A 22,813-nucleotide genomic window follows, 5' to 3' on the forward strand; every position below is an offset into this window, starting at 1 on the left:
TTCCTAGATGATCTTTTAGAAAAGCATCCAGTAGAGACATTCTCTCTGCATTCAGTCATATATAATTACTTATTTTTTGTCACTTTTTATTCCTGTCAGCATTTTAGCACCAACAAAACTACCGTATATACTCGATCATAAGCCGGTTCGTTTATAAGGCCACCCCCCCAAGATGGATAAGTAAAAATGGAAAAAATGTATAACCCATTCATAAACTGACCCTATAATTCAGGGGCCATCAGAATAAGCCACTGGTAGGCCGAGATGGTTTGTTTACCTCAAGTGTCTGCAGGTAAGTAAACAAAGTGTCCTGGCGCACCAGCTACTCATCCTGACAGGCCGGGACAGCAACTGGTGGGGAAATTTTTTGGGGGGAGAAGCTGGGAGTCAGAGGAGTAACCCCTGTGACCACCCCCCACATGACCCCACCACTAGCCTGGGACCCCCACACTCTCCCCATCCCATCCCTTCCCACTTTATCTGGGGAGGGCCAGGGGAGGATGTCTCTGGCCTGGCTAGAGCTGTTCCGGCAGGCTGGGCAGCACGGCCGCAGCCTGCTCCGGTGGGCCAGACTGGGCGGCGCGGCCGCAGCATGTTCCAGCGGGCTGGGCGGCATGGCCACAGCGTGCTCTGGGGAACGGGGCCAAGCAGCACGGCTGCAGCTGCTTCGGAGGCTGCGGGGAGAGCAGCGTGGCCAGAAGTGGAGAGACCCTGGCCTCGCCTCTTCTCCTCTGGCTCTGCTGGCTGTGCTGCCTCTCCTTGCTCCCTCTGTTGGGGGGGGAGGGACTGTGTCCCACCTCTCCCTCTCTATACCCGTTCATAAGCCGACCCCCTGGTGCTTCCCTTTTTTACTAAAAAAATTTGGCTTATGAACGAGTATATACGGTAAGTGGTCTATGGATTCTATTGTCCTATACATCATAAACAGAATTGTTTACTAAATTCTAATCAGTAAAAAAAAATGCTTGTTCACTTGTGGATTGCAGTGGGGGTGTAGTAACTGAGGACATAATTTGGCCTGCAGAACCTTATTACTGTTGCAAATGTGCAAGAATGAAAGAACCCATCTTGACTTTCCGATCTCAGCTTGGGTTTATGGAGTTAGCCGTTAGAAAATTCATCTCTTATCTGCAAGCTAAGCACATTTGTCATGGATTCATTTATGAGGAACATGAAATGCCATGTTTATAGTAACTTTTCAGAGGATTATACCTTAAAATATTACAGTAATTTAAATTACTTCCCTGCCATCAAAAGTAAAACATATCAGAAGACACAGACTTAGCTTGATTGTGCTTTAAAGCAGATTGTGAATTAACTGACACAAATTTAAACAAATATAACTTTTTAATTTCTCCCCTCAAAATAAATTTCAATATCTTTTTAAGGAGAATACTTTTACAGTTGGAATTATTGCTACAGTTATATACAGTAGCCACAAAGTGGAAAGAAAAAAATGTATTTAAAATATGTTCATGTCCGTAAGTTACACTAGGGAAAAACAATCAAAATTGTAAAGAAATTAAACTATTGACATAATTTAAAAAAAGTTGAATAAGGAACTGAAGCAAACCTTTACATCTCTTCACTGAATATGCAGAACAATTGCCAGAAATAATGCAATGTTATGCAATTTTTGTAAATAGTGGCTTATATTATAATAGCTCCAAAATAAATCCACATCAGGAAACAGTTGATCTACAAACAAATATTCAGATCCATCCACCAAATTGCAATTTGCTTGGTAGATACACCCTGGAAAGGTAATCTGATGAAAGAGAAGTCAAAGCTTGAATTTCAGCCTTCATTTTAGATGCTGCCATAATTTCCATCTGAAAAAGAAAAAAATGTAAATTAATGTACTGTTGAGAAAGGCCTGACCCATAGGGTGATGTAATTAAATGTTTCAATTACATTAGAGTTGATTAATATTTATCATAAAGAGATGTGCTCTCTATTGTGCAGCACATAGCAAAATCATAGCAATTCATACAACAGGGCAGTGTAAACAGATGGGGAAAGCACACAATATGTTTTCCCATTATGTAGCCACTATATATCTGCATGAACTGTGCTTTGTGTTCTAAATTATACAGACCAAGCCGGAGGTGGAGGTTAAGTAATTGTTCCACATGGCATGTTCCCTCTCTTCAAGAGATGTAATTTATTCTGATAGTTAGAACTGTAGTAAACCCCCTCTAAAACATATGATCATCAGATGGCCAATGGCAGCAAATCCTATCATGCTGCTAGTTCTTTGTTGGGGATGGAACTATGAGGCACATTGGTACAGGACAGCCTGCACGGCTCTCAATCCTGACAACTCCAGGTGGAGTGCAGCAAAACCTTGCTGGTTCTGCTGTGTTCAGAGCTCACAATAGCCAGGAGGGATGGCATTGGGGTAGATAGGATTTGTTCTTTAGGGATTAAGAAACAGAAAACAATATAATTTATTCATACTTCTTTTTTCCACATTGGTTGGCAAGTCATATAAGGTCTCTTCTGCATACTGGCGAGTTTATTTTGATCTTGTTTAGTAAGTGGAATCAGTGCATCTTTGCGTATATTTAATCTGAAAATGTGGACCAAAGTTTTAGCCTAATTAATATTTTTTTTAAAACTACATATCGTTTCCAACTTAAATTCCTATTTCCAACCATCAAAATGCTCTATAAAAAAACCAATAAGTTTATTGAGAACAGAATCAACAGTTAATTGTCTTTTCTTATGTGGATTTAAATCAGACTTAATGTTACGTATACTTTTTGTGATAGAATAGAGGAATAATTATATTTCTTCTAGTAAATAACTAACCTTTCAATATCAGATGGAAGGAGACCAAGCCATCTTATAGCTGGAACTGTGAGATGATGGGCTTCAAAAGACATTGACTACAATATGAAATGTCATATATTATGTTCAGTGTCCCTTTAATTTGAATTATTTATGTTTGTCTTTGAGAAAATATTTATGTTTTTTTAGGACGGGGTCAAGTTTTGTAAAAATGAAGCTAACTCTGTTCACAAGCAGAACTCTTTATGAAACTCAGGCTTGTAGAAATTGGGACAAGTGGCTGCAGTAGGTAAACCACAGTACAGGGAGGGAAAGGGGAGAAATTAAAATCCAGTTGAGGCCCTGGGGGTACCACTTCCTGCTCCCTCTCCCAGAGAACTGTCCAGAGGACAGTCTGCCCCCCTTAGCCATGAGAACTTGAGTAGAGCCAGTCAGAAACTCAAGTCAGCTGGAGCAGAGACAAGCAGCTATAGCATATATTTGGACACAGATGATCTGATAGTTTTTACTGTGGACATTCTATCCCCTCTGCTGATTTTCTGTCCAACTCACTTCCCCCTCCTACCTCAGCGTGTCTTTGCCTTCGGGCTGGTCTACACTACGAGGGGAAGTCGATCTAAGATACGCAACTTCAGCTATGTGAATAACGTAGCTGAAGTCGAAGTATCTTGGATCGAATTACCTACCGTCCTCACGGCGCAGGATTGACGTCCACGACTCCCCATGTTGACTCCGCTACCGCCGTTCGGGTTGGTGGAGTTTCGGAGTCGACAGGAGCGCGTTCGGGGATCGATATATCGCGTCTAGATGAGACGCGATATATCGATCCCCGAGAAATCGATTGCTACCCGCCGATACGGCGGGTAGTGAAGACGTAGCCTAATTCAACTTGCCCTCAGTACTTTTCCTCTCTCTCTTCTCTCTCTTTCCTTCTTACCCCAACTCCTTGAAGTATAATGTGCCCTCTCCTTTCTTTTCTCTCTCTGTTAGGTAACCCCTTCCCAAAAAGCCTCCCAAAATTAATAAACAATAGTAAATAATAATAATAAACATTCAATCAAAAATCTGGGAACATAACATGCTGTTTGCAAACTATCACATTGTTCACTCTGCTTACATGTTCTATCTCCTCCCTTCATTCTATATCAGTCTTGTCTATATAGACTGTAAGCTCTCTTTAGGGCAAGGACTGTGACTTACTATATGGACTACATTGCCTAGAACAGTGCAGCAGAGATCTCACTTGGGGCCCCCTGAGCACTACTGTACCACAAATAATACATAATAATAATATGGACAATTTTGTATAGTAGGCAAAACTTCATAAATCTGCCATTTTCACACAATTTCTTTTTGTTATGGCAAAATCCAACTTTTTGCGATTGAAAAAAAACTTGTTGAAAAAAATAAAGCACCCTCGGCCCAAAAGTTGTTTCTTAGTATTAAAACAAAAGAAAACACCCATCCAAACTACACTTTAACAGTTTTCACATGCCAGCTCCAAGGCTGGATGACAAAATAATTAAGTAGACCTGAAGTGGAAAACAACTATACTCACCACAGATCCATACTTGTAGATGCACATTATTTCGATACCTAATTTACAGAATACCAAATGTCACATATCTATTTGTCTACATTGGGCATGATTCACCAGTGTGTTAGTTTCATGCTTATGTAAGCCCATTTGAGTTACATTAGTGTAAAACTGGACTGATGAATCAGGCCCTTTATGTTTTACAAGTAGCTTTACAGCATATTGTCATATATAATCAACATTTTTAATAATGTGACACTTACCTCAATATATTTAAAATTTCATACCTGTTATGCATAGGCATCATACAAAAGTAATGGAAATCTGAATCTTGTTTTTTTTACATATTGTACCATATCTGTCACATAAAACCAGCATCTCTTACTTTGTCCTGTGGCCAGGACCGGCTCTAGACCCCAGCGCGCCAAGCGCGTGCTTGGGGCGGCATGCTGCCGGGAGGGCGGCAGGCAGCTCCGGTGGACCTCCCGCAGGCGTGCCTGCGGAGGGTCCGGTCGTCCGGTGGTTCCGGTGGACCTGCCGCAGGCATGCCTGCGGAGGGTCCGCTGGTCCCGCGGCTTGGGTGGACCTCCCGCAGGCATGCCTGCGGATGCTCCACCAGAGCCACGGGACCAGCGGACCCTCCGCAGGCACGTCTGCAGGAGGTCCACCGGAGCCACAGGACTGGCGACCGCCAGAGCGCCCCCCACGGCATGCCGCCTTGCTTGGGGCGGTGCAATTGCTAGAGCCGCCCCTGCCTGTGGCAACTTAATAGAATTCAACATTGATGGTTTAATCAATTATTCTAAATTTTCATACTTTTCATTTGACAGTCTTAATATTTTAATTATTTTATGTGCTAATTGTTCAGATAATTTATTAGCATTTTTCCTTTCACGGTATGATAAAAGGAACATTACCAGTGGTTTCAGGTCTACAGTTTTACCTCCTAGGTCTGGTCTATGCTATAGGCCTCTATCGGTATAACTATGTCACTCAGGAGTGTGAAAAATCCATACCCTTGAGTGACACAGTTGTCCCAACCTAACACTGGTGTAGACAGTGCTATGTCGGCAGGAGAGCTTCTCCCATCGACGTAGCTACTGCATCAGTGTAGAGTGTCTTCATTAAAGCACAGCTATGGCACAGCGGTGCAGCTGTGCTGATGCAGCATTTTAAGAGTAGACCTGCCCTTACTGTCCCCTTAAGAAACAACATTTTGATAACTGCCTCTCAGATAATATATTCCATTGTTGCTGGCAATGTTGTGTCCATGTTGGACCCAGATACTGAGAGAGACAAGGTGGGTGAAGTAATATCTTTTATTGGATCAATTTCTGTTGGTGGAAGGGACAAGCTTTTAAGCTTCACAGAACTCTTCTTTAGGTCTGTATTTTTTACGGAATGCATCCGATGAAGTGGGCTATAGCCCAGGAAAGCTTATGCTCACAAATTCTCCTTTTCTTTAGGTCTGGAATACATAACCAGAGTCTCATAGCTCAGTACAGGTGGGACAGGTTGTTAACCATTAGTGTTAACACATGTTGCAAGAAGCCACTTAGAGTGAGGTGGGCAATTAACACCTCTACAATCATAGGACAAAAGAGGGTTCATATGGGATCACCACACTAACCACCACAGATTCAATACTATCCCAAACACACCAAGAAATCTGTTATCTACAGCCAGGCACGCACATACCACAGAATATGCTCTGGGAAGAACGTCTGGGATATACACATTAACACACTTAAGACCACCTTCACCAAACAAGGACACTCCATCAGAGAAGTAGATCACATCATTGAATGGGCCACCCAAATACCCTGAGAGAACCTGCTTCAATACAGGAAAAGAACCTGCACCAACCACACACCCCTTGCTGTCACCTTCCACCTCACACTGAAACCCATACAGGGTATCATGAAACAATTAGAACCCATACTTGATGGGGACCCCATCCTGAAAGAAATCTTTCCTGGACCCCATCTTCTATCCTTCAAACAACCCCCCAGCCTTGCCAAGCTCATCATCAGAAGTAAACTCCCCACAGACCAGGAGGTAACAACTCAAATTGGCACCACACCCTTCAGAACAACAGATGCAAAACCTGCAGACATATCTCCTCCATTACAATGATCAATACCTGCCACAACACATCTTTCAAGATCTATGAGTTTTACACATGCCTATCACAACTTGTGGTGTACCTCATCCAGTGAATCAAATGCTCAGAAAACTACGATATGGGTGAAACCAGACAATCACAATGCTCTTGAATGAAAAATGATAAAAGACCAAAAAAAACCACCAACCAACCAACCAAACAAACAAAAAACGCCATCATCCATGGGCAAACACTTTTCACAAAGCAATCACTCCATAGCTTACCTATCAGTCCTCATCCTCAAAGGCAACCTGCACAACACCTTCCAAAGGCAAGCATGGGAACTTAAATTTGTAACTCTGCTAGACACTAAAAATCATGGTCTCAACAGAGAAGGGTTTTCTGGCTCATTACAACTATTTGTAACTACTAATCCACCTTTGTCCTATAACTGTAGAGGTGTTAATAGATTTCCTGCAATGTGTGTTAACTCTTAGGATATGTCTACACTGGAAACTTCAAAGCACTGTCATGGAAATGCTCCTGTGGCAGCGCATTGAAGTGCGAGTGTGGTCTCTCCCAACGCTCCTGGTAATCCACCTCCATGAGGGGTTTAGCTCTGAGTGCTGGGAGCGTGGCTTCCAGCGCTTGGAGCCTGTCTACACTAGTGCTTTAAAGTGCTCAGACTTACTGCGCTCAGGGGGGTGATTTTTCACACCCCTGTGCCAGCAAGTTAGAGCACTATAAAATGGAAGTGTAGACAAGCCCTTAGGCTTGACAATCTGTTCCACCTTATATTTATTTGTGAGACTCTGGTCATGATTTCCAGACTTCAGGAAGAGTTCTGTGAAGCTCACAAGCTTATCTTTTCTACCAATAGACGTTAGTCCAATAAAAGATACGGTACTACTTCACCCACCTTGTCTTCCTCAGACAATAGTAAGAACCAACCAGCTCTCAAAAAGAAAGATATAACAGTTCAAATGAGCATCTCCTATTTTACAGTCAATGGATGAAATCCTGATGCCATTAAAGTCAATTGCAAATATGCCACTGAGTTCAGCAGGGCAAAGATTTCACCCATTGTCTGTGGGAATACACAAAAACTGTTCTATGTTCTTCCAAAACAGAACTATACAGCTATGCAGTCAGGCTATGTTAAAATAGGATAAATAGGTGGCTAAGGAAAACTTTTTCTTAGTAAATCATATTTTAAATTTAGATCATTCTCTAAACAGTCAACTATCAGTCTCAAGCATGCTTAATATATTTGGTTCTTTATTGTCCTAAGGAATATTTACTGAATTTCCTTCTCTACAGAATAAAACACTACTGTTCTAGTGTTTATTTTCTGTTATTTAACTAGTGGCAGTCAGAACATTTTTAGTGAAATGAAATTCTGCCCATCTGATTTCCTTTCTGATTCAGTAAATCGGGTTTGAAGCTAAACTGGGTTGTTTAGAGTTCAGCACTTTTTGTTTTTCATCATAAACTGAGTTGCTCTGCTAATCATAACATTAATATATGACATTAAACACTGGCAAAATATTATTTAAATTATTCAATGTTACTAAACATTTTTATGTCATGTTTTAATCAAAGGTCTTTTTCACCTAGAGCACCGCTGAGAGAAAATTGACCTTAATTTACATTCCATCTTGTTTTTGGTTCAAATTCCAGTTAATTATATTGTATTATTAATTGGTAATGGAGACTACTACTTAATTAAAATGCATATTAACAGCTACTAATTTATAGATTTTTAAAAATGGGATTCCATGACCACACCTAGTTCTGAGCAAAAGCCCAGTCAACATGGAGGCTGTCAAGCTCTTCTTCAATGTCTCAGTTTTTACCTGTTTTTCCATTGTACCTCATTTTAAGTTTTAATGATCAGTATTCTAACTATCCTTAGTCATAAATTCATTAAACAAAGCTATACATTAGTTTAGAAAAAGTCACATTTCAAAGAGTAATTACAAAACTACACATCAAGAAGCATGTTCTGTAGTTGAATCATCAGCTTCTTAAAGCTTGCTTCCCACTCCAGCAACGAGTTACCTTCCACCAGCTCTCAGCTTCATTGCTTTCCCCCACATCATTGTCACAGAAATATGGAGACAGCAAAGATTCTGTCATCCATTAGGTCTGACCTTGCTGCCTCCCACATAATGGTGGGAGAAAGACTGCAGCGCCTATGATGGCAACTGGAATATTTCCTCATGCTCCATCCCCAATATTCTTTGCAAAACTGAAAAGGCAAAATGTCATTATCCATGATGTCTCTATCAAAGTATAGTTAAAATTTAAAGAGAAACAATAAAAACCATTCACCTTTCACCAGGAAAAAGTTATAAACTTGTGAACAAATCTATATTCAGGATTCAAATTTTAGCTGTAGAACACAGTAAGATGCATTTTTATTTTACTTAAAACACATCATACTACTTTCTTAGGGCTAAATCTAGTAGGCCTTAATTTGACAAAACTCCCATTATTGTCAATGGGAATTTTGCATGAGTTGCGACTGAAGGATTGGACCTGCAGTACATAACTGTTTGTCTATTAGAAGAAAACAAAACTATGACATTTTAAAATATTTCCAATGGAACAATATCCAAAGCACCATTCTGAGATGAGTCATCATACTGGTAGCTCTAAGTGATCCTGCATTAAAAGGCACGCCCCTCATTTTAGACTACAATTGGCTCTAACCAATGTCAAGTTTGTAGCATTTAGCTTTCAGAATGGTAATTTACTGACATTACAAGTATTGGATTATGAGGTGGAACTATAAAGAATGTTGGTTACCCTAAATCAAATTTAAAATAAAATCATGTTGAAATCATCTTGTACTATTTTTTCCTGTCTATTATTTTGCATTTGCCTCACATTTGGGCCTTGGCTGAGAAGTGTATGCATCACAGTATATATAAAGTTCTGCTGAGAGTATGTGGCTAGCTTTCCTCTAGTATCAAATTGGGAAAAGGATGCAAAAAGCCCTATTCCATCCTCCCATACACCTGCCAAGGGGCAGCTATAGTCTAAGGGTGGACTATTCAAAAATGCCAAAGGGATAGATTTTCAAAGTACTTAGGTGCCTAAAGACGCAGATAGGCACTAATGGGCTTTTCAAAAGCCCCAAGGCGCTTAAGTTCCTTTGATATAAATGAGTTAGGCGCCTACAGGGGCTGCTCCAGGCCCCAGCACGCCAAGCGCATGCTTGGGGCGGCATGCTGCGGGGGGCGCTCTGCCGGTCGCTGGGATGGCGGCAGGCAGGGCTCCAGTGGACCTCCCGCAGGCGTGCCTGCGGAGGGTCCACTGGTCCCGTGGCTTCGGTAGAGACACGGGACCAGCGGACCGTCCGCAGGCATGCCTGCGGGAGGTCCACCAGAGCCGCGGGACCGGCGACCGGCAGAGCACCCCCCCGCGGCATGCCGCCGTGCTTAGGGCGGTGAAATGTCTAAAGCCGCCCCTGGGCGCCTAGGCACTCTTGAAAATCCCACAAGGTGCCTATTTGCATCTTTAGGTGCACAAGTACCTTTAAAAATCTGATCCTAAGTGACTTGACTCACAAGTTCTATGGAAAGTCCTTTCACTCCTTAGGCACAAGGTCCAGGATTGCCTAGAGCCAACAGCCGTGTTAGTCACCCCTGAGGGTGAGGAATGCCCCACTTCTGCATTAAACAGTGGAGGAAGGCCAACATAGATGTCACAGTACTCCTCAGTACTCCTGCAGGCATTCTGGTTGAGTTTAGAATTTTCTGCTTTGATGGGGAACCTCCATTCAGATACCCATACCATGAGCTCTGGTCTTAAAAGTCAAATAAATAAAGTTCTATTCTGCTGTTAGCATGCAATTACCATGTGGATCTGCATCCATGAGGGTGAAAATAGGAATATGACATGTATCCCACAACTTTCTGACTAGAAGTCTTGTGTTCAGATCTGGTACTCCTTTTCCCTAAGGGAAAATAAAATAAAATCATAAGTTTTGGAATTAACTAAAACAAAGTCTGACTCGACACGTGCTTAGGTATGTCATGTAAATATGTATAAGAACAGAAAATGCATTTCTGTCTTAAATATAATTCTGTTTTTCTCCATTTTTATGGTATTATTTTAATAAAGATGGAGGAAAATGTTGGCGTTAAACATGTCTTATTTTAATTTTAATATATTTGAAGATATTTTTGGAAATCACCACACTGTTATTATATTATTAAAACTCTTAGTTCTAGAGGTGGAATGTGAAATGTCAGATGCATACCGTAATCATTATGCATGGAGACAATTTATTGCAGAAGTCATCATCCAGGAGCCTCTGAAAAGTTGCATCTTTTTCTACAATTAGTATAAATTTTGCATCTGTGATCACATCTTTGATATTAAGACTAGCTACATATTAAAAGAAATCTGTGGCATTGTATTATATTAATCAACTACAAAATGAATGCTCTAATATACTTGTTTTCAAGCCAAAGGCAGTGCTCATAACTCAGTTTCAGAGCCAAGAAGTAGAGAAAAAAATCATAAAAACATTGTTTAACTTGGAATATTCTTTGTTTATACTTTATTTTTTTTTAGTCTACAACTAGACTTCTTGCTTAAAGGATACTTCTAATTCCTTGAACATTAGATGGCACAACGACTGCCTAAAACAACAAAAATGAAATTAATAATTTTAAATAGAGAAAATGATGTATTTTAAAACAATGACATTAGGTAATGAAGGTCAAAATTACATCCTGAAATGACCATTCATCTTTTTATATACAGCATTGCTCTTGACACCGTCACTGCTTTATAGGCATATTCTATCCTATACAGCCTGCTGTGAAGCAAGGATGTATAGGGATCCTACTACTACCATGAGGCATCTTTCAAAAATATCTGATGCTACTTGCACGCAGGATCACCCATCACATGATCACTACACAGTGATGTAGCTCTACGTTTTCCTTTGTGTTTTAGCCAGGAAAAAAACCACTGGGTGTGAGACTGCAAGTTTAAAGCAGGATTAAAAATGTAATTGGATGCTTGTTAAAGATCTTTACAAAAGACCTTTAAACTCCTGCTTTTGATAACTTGTGTTTGGAGTTTGTTTTATATTTATAACTGTTTTGTAACAGATAATTTGAGATATGGTAATGCTTACTTCACATCTCAGATTAGGATTTGGCTCAGTCTGGTAAACATATGGATGATATAGCAGGAAATGGAAGAAGATCTTGGCAAAATAGTCTGTATATATTGACATGTGTGGTCTGTTTTAATTTCTTACTGCTGTATCATCTCAGGTGCCAATGTGGACCAGCTCCATAAATAGAAATGTGAGGCCCTGTAGAGGAGCATGGATAATGGAGATCTTTACAGTTCTGATTTAGATGAAAAACAAAGTAAAGATAGATAAGGTTGTCTTTCCATTTTTAAATCATTCACGTGTGCTTACAGTAGAAACATTGACCAGGGAGTGATAGCGGAAGTCAGAAAATCAGTTTTATTTCCTGCTTTCTACTCACTAGCAGCATGACGGGCAAATCTGTTAGGCTTAGACTTTCAAAAGAATTCAGCTCCCATTTAAGGTAGTGCACGGTTTTTCAAATTCTCAAACCAACTATTGGTGTTGAGCATTTGAAAATCTGGCTCTTAACTTCTCTTTACCTCAGTTTTTTCATCTCTAAAATGAGGTTGATGACAGAACTCTTTCTGATGTCTGTAAGTGATATGATTATAAATAGCTCTTTCTAATATGTGAGACCGTATTGTTATAAGCCATAATGTGGCACAATACTTGGATACGAATGAGTTGAAGACTTTTACTTACACTGCTGGACGTCACGAGTGCCTTTACTGAACTCAGTGGGTTTTTATTGTGTAAAACTTGTGTAAGTGAGGAGAGAATCAGGTCCATAAATAAATTAGTGTCTCTGAATATATGGCTTTATTCACTGTATGTACTTTTACTAACAGAGATCCTAGTGGCATGCCCATTGCAGTGAAAGGTATACCCAGAGGACAGGGTCTGAGTTCTGCAAAGGGATTATTCTCCAACTCTGCCAGAAAAGCACATGGCCAGAAATTGTGTGTGTTCATGTGCCCAGGACACTCAAATTCAGAGCACGACATAGACAGAGCAATGTCACAGAGAGCCTCAACCACAAATTAAATGTCTTCCTCTGCAGAACTTCCAATATGGAAGGTAATCAGGACTGAATCTAGGCACCAGCAAAGCAAGCGCGGCACAGCATAGTTCCAGGGGTGGCATTCCAGCCATTCTTTTTTTTTTTCCTGGGCAGTTGCGCTTTCGGAACTTGGGGCGGCAAATTTTTTGCTTGAGGCGGCAAAAAACCTAGATCCTGCCCTGAAGGTAATGTAAGCATAGTTTACTCTTCCCAAGAGGTAAGTGCTTCTGTTGATTCTATAGCTGACCCCCAAATTTACAATATATAAAGCACACAGAGATTACATTCAAAAGTATATGGAGGCTCTGATCTTACAGTCCTTTCTCATGCAAAACTTTTTCTGCATTCCTTAAGAATTTTGAATGTATAACACAGGGCCACCCAGAGGATTCAGGGGGCCTGGGGCAAAGCAATTTTGGGGGCCCCTTCCATAAAAAAAATTTGCAATACTATATTCTCGTGGGGGCCCCTGCAGGGCCCGGGGCCTGGGGCAAATTGCCCCACTTGCCCCCCCCCCCTCTGGTCGGCCCTGGTATAACATTTGTAGGAAGTGGGCATTAGTAGTGAGAGTTTAAATAATGTCTAAGTTTGCCACAGGCACAAATGTACATATGTTAATAAATTAGGTCACAACAAATACAGGAAATCACACAATATAGGAAATCACACAAACTTGGACATAAAAATGTTAATATTAGTAATACATACTGTTGCACTGCATGTACAATTCACTTTTGTACCATCTTCCTCAGTATAACTTAAGTTACCAGCAATGCAACCTTTAGTTGTAGAAAGCTGGGGGAAAAAATAGCAGTAACTCAAGTTTTGTATAGTAAATTTTGTATATTGGATAGGAAAAGTTGGAGTCAGCTACAAAAGACTTCTAACCAGAAATAAGCTGTTACTGACCATTATTATCATCATGAAATACAGATTTTTTAGTTCATTCATCCTACATAACTTAACATATGCTATTAATTGTGTTTACAGAGAAAATTTTTTACAAATGTCAAAGCATGAAACAAATATAAAATTTGAAAGGATGCCATGTTCCTGTTAGATATGTTAAACCCTCATTTAGACCCCAAATCAGCAAACCACTCAGCATAAATTACTGAATCAAGGCCTTAGATTCTAAGGCTGAAATCCTGGTTTAATTGAAGCCAATGGCAAAACTCCCATCAACTTCAAAGGAGCCAGCATTTTACCTCAAGCTCTAGTACATCTGTGAGCGTTATAAAAATAATAAAGAGTGTATTTTATTTAACAAAATTACAGTTTTTAATTTTTGCTACATACATACTTCCTACCAATCATTTTCTTACTTTTTCAGTTGTTCATATAATGCAATATATATGATTTAATAATAATCATCATAATAATCATAAGCAACTACTTACTATATGTAGACTTCTCCTAGGTATCTTAAGCATGCAGGAAATGTCATTGACTATATTGTCCACAACACTCTGGCTACCAAATAGTAGTGTATCACTGTAATATATATCTCTATCAAGATAAAATATTGTATTTGTAAAAATAAACTAATTTTAATACAATACTGATTGACTCATAGGATTCTGAGATTGTAAAAGAACATTTTAATGAGAGCATGAATAATTAAATCAGTTTGAAACATTTTACGTACAAAAATCTGTTATGATATTTGACAACCTTAATAGCTAGGTTCTTTCTTTATCTATATAAAATTCTTAAAATATATTTTTGATTTGCAGTTAGAGAAATGCAGTCTATTACCTTTTGGTTGCATACGTATTGTTTTGCACCATCTTGTAGATCACAGATAATATTTTAAGCATTAGAGCTGGAAAATAAAATAATATTTTAAACTTATCCAGTATAAAGCTATAGAATAAATAAACTAAATTATATTATACATGAAAAAAATGGCATAGGAGCTTAGGTATTTTTTGCAAAGTAACCCATTTATTTTTAACAATTTAACTGTTGTATTCCACATTTTCAAAACTGTGTTTGCAAAAACAGGGATTTCCCTACACTCTCCACTTCCCTCCCCCACACCCCTGGGCTTGTGTGTACATCCCTCCTGGATTTCCCCAACACACAATCCCCCAGTGGTCAACTAGTTAACATGCAGTTGCGAATTTAGTCATTGGTTGGAAATTTGAATTGAAATCGAAACAATAATGCATGCTTTAAAAGCATATACAGTATATGATAAAATACTTGTATCTGAAAAAGCATAATAGGTTTGAAAAGTGTGAACTCACATGGCTTTTTTTTTTTTTTTCATTTTGGTGATGTTGGCCAACCTTATAATTTCAAATTATGATTTGTAAGCAAGGTCTGAATGAGCTCTTCAGGGCTGCCCGGGGGGGACAAGTGGGCAATTTGCCCCAGGCCCCGCAGGGGCCACCATGAGAATATAGTATTCTATAGTATTGCAACTTTTTTTTTATGGAAGGGGCCCCCGAAATTGCTTTGCCCCAGGCCCCCTGAATCGTCTGGGCAGCCCTGGAGATCTTCCCTGACAGCTAGTGATGAGTGCCTCTCTTCTCCAGCCTAGGTGCTGCTGCAAGGAGAGAGAGCTGGAGGCGAGTCCTCTCTCCCCACCGTAGCCCTGAGGAGCCCCACTGCACCCCAAACCCCTCATCCCTAGCCCCACCCTGGAGCCCACACCCCCAGCCAGAGCTCTCACCCCTCCGCACCCCCCAACCCTCTGCCCCAGCTCTGAGCCCCCTCCCACACTTCAAACCCCTCGGCCCACATCACCTCCGTATCGGTGCACATAACAAAATTAATTCCATAAATGAGTGGGAAAAATTAGAGGGAACACTGTTCAGGACCAGACTGTATTTACATGAACACACCTACTCTGCCTAGGTATCCAGCAGATACAGCTGTGTTGTCCAAGTGATCAATTTTGGCTGGTGTTGGGTTACAAATCACTTTGAATGCGGGGGTAATTAAATATTGTTATTGTATGAGGAAAGGGCAGGAGAACTGTGCTTAGCTTGTCCTGATTGAGGGGGTCACCCTCAGTGCTTAATTTGTGCCAGGGCTTGCCAAGGCTGAGCCCTGGCACCTCTAGGCTTGGCAGTTAATAGCCCCGGTACCTGTCGGCTTGCCACATCAGTAATGAATATAAAAAACTTACTTGAGCCCTGGCATCTTTTTCATTGCAAATTAAGCACTGGTCACCCTCAACTGAACTGACTTTGTTAAGCAGGGGGTTTGGATGCTAGATCCCAGTGGGGAGAGAGAGCGAGAGAGAGAGTGGGAGACAGGTGTTTTGCTTGGTGGTGCAGTTGAATACATAGGCCAGCAGCCACAGAAACTAATTTCTACTCTATCAATCAGAAAGGTTCTATGTTAATTATTAGTTATTTCCATGGTAATTAACATTACAATTTAACAGAGATGGGAAAGACTGGGTGAGGACTGGGGCTTAGAAGATAGATCTAGGTTTTATTTTATTTATATACTTCTAATGACACAAAGTATGTTTTATTTCTTCTACAGAATACTGCAGTATGATAAACAAACCTTAAACAAAAGACAAAACTAATAGAGAACTCTGTTGCTATATTTTTAGCTTACCAAATTTTGGTGCTGATTTGGGACAGTCACTTTTTATTTTTCTTGTGGTATAATGAGAGATCATCTGTAGACCTACAGAATCTTTAAACCTGACATTTTGTGAACAAATAAAATAAAAATGTAAGCTGATGAAGGGAAAGTACAATTAATTATTTTGTGCCAGATCATTCACATTAAGCCTCTATTCTTGCAATGAGAACTGCTAGTGCAGTTTTCAGGACCCATGCAGAACCCCATTAACATCAATGGGGTGGCTAAACCCATCTGGAAAGCCAGTGTTACTAGCTACCTGGGGATCCACTATGCTGTTTCTATACTACACCACCTCCTGGAACAATAAGGTGTTTATATTTCCATCAAAGTACTCCATATTAGCAAAATACTAACAATATTTATTTTAGGTGCCCTTGACAATTTTAGCAAAGTGCCTCAACTCCGTCTCTAACGCTTTATGGATCAAACATCTTATGTTCCCTATTGCCTCAAAAATGGATTCATCAAAATTTCTTTTAATCAATTTCACAGTTGCAGGATTAACAGTCACCAGATTATTGAAAGGTACAACCAGAACAAAATTTTTCCTAGTGCCATTTCTTATTAGGTAAGAATGATTTCTATAATTATTATTGTTATTATAGATCATTTTTGTTCTAAAGCACAATGTTCCCACAAGAAGTCTGCATATATTTATCCTGTTTTTAATAACTGATCTTTAAAAAAGTATCAATATTAAAATTACAATAATAGTTTCTAATAAACTAACATAACACTTCTCTATTTCTTTACTTCTCACATGTATTGCCTCATGCATCCTTTGGGTGGCAGAACACACCACACAGCACAGCATGAGAATGTGCAGGGTGTCACAATGGACAAACAGAACCTAAATAAATAAGAGTAAAACTGCATATCTGAAGAGATATTAGAGCAACAAGGTTTTTGTTCATTGTTATTTTGTAATATCAAAGCTAAATTGAAGTATTTTGACAAATGTTATAAGCATCATCTTCAGATCTGATGCAATATAGAATGATGACACTTTTAAAAACTATCAGACTTAGGGTGATGGTAGTAATAATTATTTTATTGAGTATAATAGCATCATAACTATATATCGTGCTTTATAGACAATACATATGAGAAAAAACAGCAATGAAAATCTTCTCTCAAATCCATTGTATTTGGCTTTTTATTTTGAAACAACTTTTTGCTCTTGGACTGCAACACTGCAGAGAGTGTTCCTGCTTTTCAGTTGAATGCACCCTATAGTGTACCTACACATTGTAAAATTCATGAAAAGGGAACAGAGGGCCCAAAAGACAGTCTGTTAGGCTGACTTCATGCTGTGTGTGAGAAGTGTTCCCTTTAGGGAGCAGAATGCTGAGCTCTGCAGAGAAATACTGAGAATAAGCTGTAAACACTGTGGCTCTCAGAGACACTTGGGGTAAAGGAAGCTCCAACCTTGCATTATGTGAGAGATCCAGCAGTGCTACCTGCTGTAGCAAAAGAATTCCCTACTGATTGTCCTCTCCATGATTTTGCAATACCTTCCTTTCTGAAGGAGGTATAATTGGATAGAGGAAACTAATAGTACTACCGTAGGGACCAGTACTACTTATTTTCAGACAGATATCCAACTGGATACCTACCGGTGTTTATGAGGCACATGCTAAGTATGGAGCTGTTGCCTAGTTCCACCCCTTCCTGCTCTTTAGAGCTCCAGCCCTGCAGGTTTGAAATGGAAAGGCTCCTGGGAAAAGGGGAACATGCCCCCTGACTTTACTGCCACCCCACACATAGTGCTTTTGAAGCATTCTGCTCCTACTTATTTTTATTTGCTCTCTTCTAGGCTTCAGGGCAAAGTGGAATATAGGTGCCTTACTTAGTTGGAACTACATCTCTGAGATTGGAATTTGGCCCATCATAAATAAGGGTGTAATTATTTTTATTTAATTGGTAACACTTTATTTTAACACTATGGTATTCACTTGTTTTGATCTGAACACTTTTTTTTCTTCCTATGTGATCTGATGGCATATAATATCTCATATTTGGTCTCTTAGCCTGGAATGTCAGTGCCCCTAACATTGCCAAAGATTGTTATACTATTTTAATTGTATTGCCATATAAGAAAAACATTTTTTGAAACTATGAGGATATAAACCATTAAATCCACTGGACCATACAAAGCCCTTTGGTTAACTGAATATCTTTAGGCTGTTCAGTTTTCACTGAGAGAGGTTTCTTATTCTCATTATATAAGTATTCCTTATATAATAATTTCCTGCAAGTGCACTCAGAATAGAGCAACAAAGAAACAGTATTCAGGGGAGGAAAGACACTAAAATAATAGGACAGAAAGGAGAGAGAATAGCAAAAAGGTAGAAGCCTAAACATCACAAAGTAGATGAAAGAAGCAGAGCTTGAGATGAGGAGATAACATGAGGGAGAACAGAGAGAAGAAATTGAGAAAACAGAGAGAATGAATTGGAGAAATAGATCCAGCCTGAACTAGATTTCTCAATCACATGCAACCCATTATCTGTTTTCTCTTCCCACCAGAAAAGGATAGTCTAATATCCTCTGTATGACCTTTCTCTACTTTATTCTCCTTTTGCAGTGGTGTCACTCTTCCCTCCACGTTGTGTTCTTCTGTTGTGGTCCCTAATGACTCTTTGTACATAATGATTATTAAAGGTGACTTTAAAAAAACCAACAACTTCTTCTAAGGTTGGTTGCTTTTTGTTTTTTGAACAAATAAAGTTATAGTCATAGAGTTTAAGATCAGAAGGGACCTCCTGAACTTCACAGGCCCTAGCACTACCTGACGATGCCCCACCAAGCCTAACAATCAGGATTTGAACAAAGTATTACAGCCCTCATGAGAATAACCTATTGTGTGCCACAGGTAAAGAACAGGTGCACCAGTGCCAGAGGCTCCTGCAATGGCAGGGATTTGATTAAGTGACATATACTCAGAAGTTCCCAGAAAGCCACCCATGTTCCATGCTACAGAGGAAAGTGAACTCCATCTCCCCAAGTTCACTGTCAATCTGACCTGAGGGAACATTCCTCGCTGGCCCCACATATGGGTGGTGATGAGTAAGATCTTGATCATGTGAGCAAGACAACCAGCCAAGCACCTGAGAAAGGGAATTTCAGAACCACCTCACAGCATTGGTCTACTCTAAGCAGTGTCCCAACTCCAGCTGTGGCAATTGCTGATGCTTCAGAGGAAGAAGACAAACCAACACCCCAAAACCCAGAATACATTGAGGAAAAAATGTCATTCCTGACTCCTAGAGTTGATCGGCTGAAGCCATGAAGCCTGAAGTCATTTATTGATTCTGTTGTACATGGGATTTCATAAGGTGGACTCATTTGAAAATATTTAATGGAGACAAATAACAACCATTTGTGGTATTTATAATAATCAAACACACACACACTAGTAATACCTACTGTATATTTCCCCAATCTGATCTGTTAACCAAGATGAGAACAGGTGCTTTGTTTCTGGCAAGACTTGTAACTATATCTTGTATAACATTTTCTATTGCTCCAAGGATCTCAGAACTGAAACAATTAATGTTAATTAAAGTTTTGTATGATTAACCATAATTCACTGTCAATTCTTACCATTGATTCCCTCCCCTAAAATCTACAACAAATATTTAAAATCGTAATTGCTACAATTTATGTATTGATTTTAAAGATGGATAACACCATTTTCTCCCACTACTACTTTCCTGAACTTTGCCTTGCTTAGTTTCCCTAGAATCTTTGATTTGCCATTCCATATGCATGACTGAGTTGCACAAGTTAAAAATACATTTCCAACCACTCCTCATACCATCAGATTTTCAACCAGCTGAACTTTCAGACCAACTGGTTGGTTTGAGACAGATGATTAATGTTTTAGTTTAAATGATGTAATATTGGTTTTGGCTATGATTTGGGTTAACTTGTTTTTAAATGCTGTAAATTGCAAAAATATTCAAGAGTACAAATAATTCCTGTTGTACCATATCACATTAACCTTTTGATCTGCTGCCCTGAACGAACTGTTGAGGTTTTTAATTATATGAAGGATTTGGCTCAAAAGATGCACAGTGAAAAGGACAAAATCTATGTTTTTCACCTAAGCAGACAAACTAACCATGCAGCAAATCCCTTATAGCATAATAGTGGGTTGGTCCAAGTGTTGTGACAGATGCCTTTTATTTTCAAAAACAATCTGATTCCAACCTCTGAGCTGTCCTTAAAATTACAAGTGCACAGTGTGCCAGTATAAATCTGGGTAAGAACTAGAAAATGTATTAAATATATATTGCAGTGTTCTACCTGCAACCCAATTTTGTCACTGACTAAAGTCAAATAGCAACACAGTTGCAAAGTCAATAAAAATAAAAAGGCTTGATTATACAGCCCCTGATAAATTCACTTGCCATTGTGAAGCAGCTGCATAATTGAGTCCCCTATCTCTTAACCTTCTTAATGACTTCTAAAAAAGATTCTGAGTGCAGAGAAAATGGGCAAAAGTTGAAACACTGTAAAGTGTAGAGAAAGGATAGAGTAAAATAGGAAAGCAAAGCTGAATAGGGCTGTTCTGCAAGTAAGATGTATACTCAAACACTATGGTGATGAGGGACATATAAATACCTAGGATAGATAGCTAGATAGCTAGATAGATCATCCAAATTTTGGCATTGACATGCCTCTTATAGATACTTTTATCGTTAGGCTCTTCTGACTCTAACTATTTCTTTAGATACCATAGTTATATTTTATGTTCCATGTGCATCTTGAAGTTTGCCTCAGATCTGCACCACTCATACTGTTTGCCAGGTATCTTCCCATTTCTGTAATAAAATGCATGGTCTGCTCTACACTGTCAAATGGAAGGTCCAGGCTTCATTTCCTGTCCTGATTTCTTCCTTTCTGGGCCATCAGAAGCTGGGAGGGCTGCAAAGTTCTACCAACTTACATATATTCTTTCCTCTGTTCCATCTCCTTTTCAAGAGATGAACTCAGTTTTAGTAAGTAAGCACACAGTGCTGGCCAACTATGCCTATTTAAAATGCACTTTGGGTTAATAATAATGAAATCTGGACTAAGCTGTGCTAGGCACTATAGATCTTACATCAGGATACAGCCGGTTAGCTCATTTCTAACAGGTCACACATGAACATTTAGTAGTTTGGCATAGTACATGGAATGCACTTAAATAATTATGTCATAAAACAAAAAACCTGTTGAAGAATTAATCTTATAGTACTTTTAGCAAACAATGATATGTAGACAAGAGTAAAACTATTCCAAATGCAAATCTGCAGTTTATGAGACTAATAATTTTATAACTAAATTTTAATCTGAGTTTGTAGTTTAAACTGGGAATGAAGATAAATAAAAATATTTAATTTTATTTATCTTCATTCTCAATTTAAGCAATAGATTACAAATTATGGTTTTGAAAAAACTGATATTAAACTCTATTATTTAGAGTAGGTATGTGGTTTTATGTGAAACCTGATGCTGTGTGTGTGCTGTGACATTTCTGACAACGGGGGACTTTAGGGCACATCGTCCATACTGGGCTGGTATGGTTCCATCAATACACTATATCTGTATAGTGGCACAGATACCTATTTTGCTCAAGCCAATGAGGTATTTTGGGGGGGCATCATCCTTTCACATTAGCATGAGTGATCAGGGCACCGTGTGCAATGGTGCAGGGACCTGTTTTTGCCTATGCTAATGGCCTTTGGGGAGGATTGTTATTTTCCACACTGGCATGAGTGAATTATAGCGCCGTGTATGTGCAGTGTCACAAGTACCCTTTTTTGCCTGTGTCAATAGCATATTTTTATAGGGGAACTTGTGTCTTGCCTTGACATGGAAGAACTGAGATGCTGTTTGTGTGTGCAATGGTGCAGGGACCTGCTACACCCACACTAGGGGAAGATTGTGTGAGTACCCTTTGAGATTTCACCCTGTCAAGATTTACCTAGTGATTTGGCAAATGTTATTGGAGGGGCCAGTTTCCCCAATTCTGGTCTCTTCTCTGGGTGCCTCCTTGATGGAACGCAGCAGGGAAACCCTGTGGTGATCCAATAAGGTGAACGCAGACCAGTCTGTCTCCCCAGGGAGGGACAAAGACATTCTGAAGAAGAGGTGAAACCCTCAGCAAAGGGATTAAAATGGGCTATTATGGGCATCAAACATCAAATTCCTACCCTCCCAACCCAATAACAGGGGCAGCAAAGGGCCAGTCAGTGAGGAGGAGTAGGAGACTCCTGAAGAAGCAGCAGTGTGAGACTAATGGCTTTTCCCGCCCTTTCTGACTGACACCTCTTTTCCCGCCCTTTCTGGCTGACCAATGACTTTTCCAACCCTCTCTGACTGACACCTCTGTTCCCGCCCTTTCTGGCTGACCAACGGCTTTTCCCGCCCTTTCTGACTGATACCTCTTTTCCTGCCCTTTCTGACAGACCAATGGCTTTTCATATCCTTAATGACTAATGACTTTCCTGAAAGCATGCACTGACTGAGCCTTGATTGCTCAATCTTGATCCCTACTAGCACAGTCAGGTGGCCAACGAGAGGTGAGGT

At 39.7% G+C, this 22,813-nt stretch overlaps 2 protein-coding genes across 9 annotated transcripts in view; one reads left to right on the top strand and one right to left on the bottom strand.

Moving 5' to 3' along the window:
* Positions 1-1,337: 1,337 nt before the first annotated feature.
* On the bottom strand, positions 1,338-22,557 carry SPO11 (SPO11 initiator of meiotic double stranded breaks). Of its 6 annotated transcripts, none has more exons than XM_044985218.1 (13): positions 22,209-22,554; positions 19,664-19,777; positions 16,202-16,290; positions 14,378-14,444; positions 14,020-14,128; positions 13,328-13,414; positions 11,053-11,089; positions 10,705-10,802; positions 10,299-10,398; positions 4,352-4,389; positions 2,815-2,891; positions 2,461-2,572; positions 1,338-1,832 (listed from the first exon to the last, which is right to left on the bottom strand). In XM_044985218.1, the coding sequence occupies exons 1-13, from the start codon at positions 22,361-22,363 to the stop codon at positions 1,713-1,715; spliced, it is 1,203 nt and encodes a 400-aa protein (XP_044841153.1). In that variant the 5' UTR covers positions 22,364-22,554; the 3' UTR covers positions 1,338-1,712. The 6 variants fall into 6 exon arrangements, with proteins under 6 accessions (XP_044841153.1, XP_044841152.1, XP_044841155.1 ...); XM_044985217.1 differs by having other exon boundaries at positions 10,705-10,814; XM_044985220.1 differs by lacking the exon at positions 22,209-22,554 and adding an exon at positions 21,731-21,773 and having other exon boundaries at positions 10,705-10,814.
* Positions 22,554-22,813, top strand: part of BMP7 (bone morphogenetic protein 7) — an 81,079-nt gene continuing 80,819 nt past the window's right edge. For 2 of the 3 annotated variants that reach the window (XM_044985214.1, XM_044985212.1), the window contains exon 1: positions 22,555-22,806. The gene's annotated coding sequence lies outside the window, so the exon portion shown is untranslated. Of the gene's footprint in view, positions 22,807-22,813 lie in introns of all 3 variants that reach the window. The other variant, XM_044985213.1, reaches the window with a different exon arrangement.

Source organism: Mauremys mutica, chromosome 13, assembly GCF_020497125.1.
Source record: "Mauremys mutica isolate MM-2020 ecotype Southern chromosome 13, ASM2049712v1, whole genome shotgun sequence".
Taxonomy (NCBI): Eukaryota; Metazoa; Chordata; order Testudines; family Geoemydidae; genus Mauremys; species Mauremys mutica.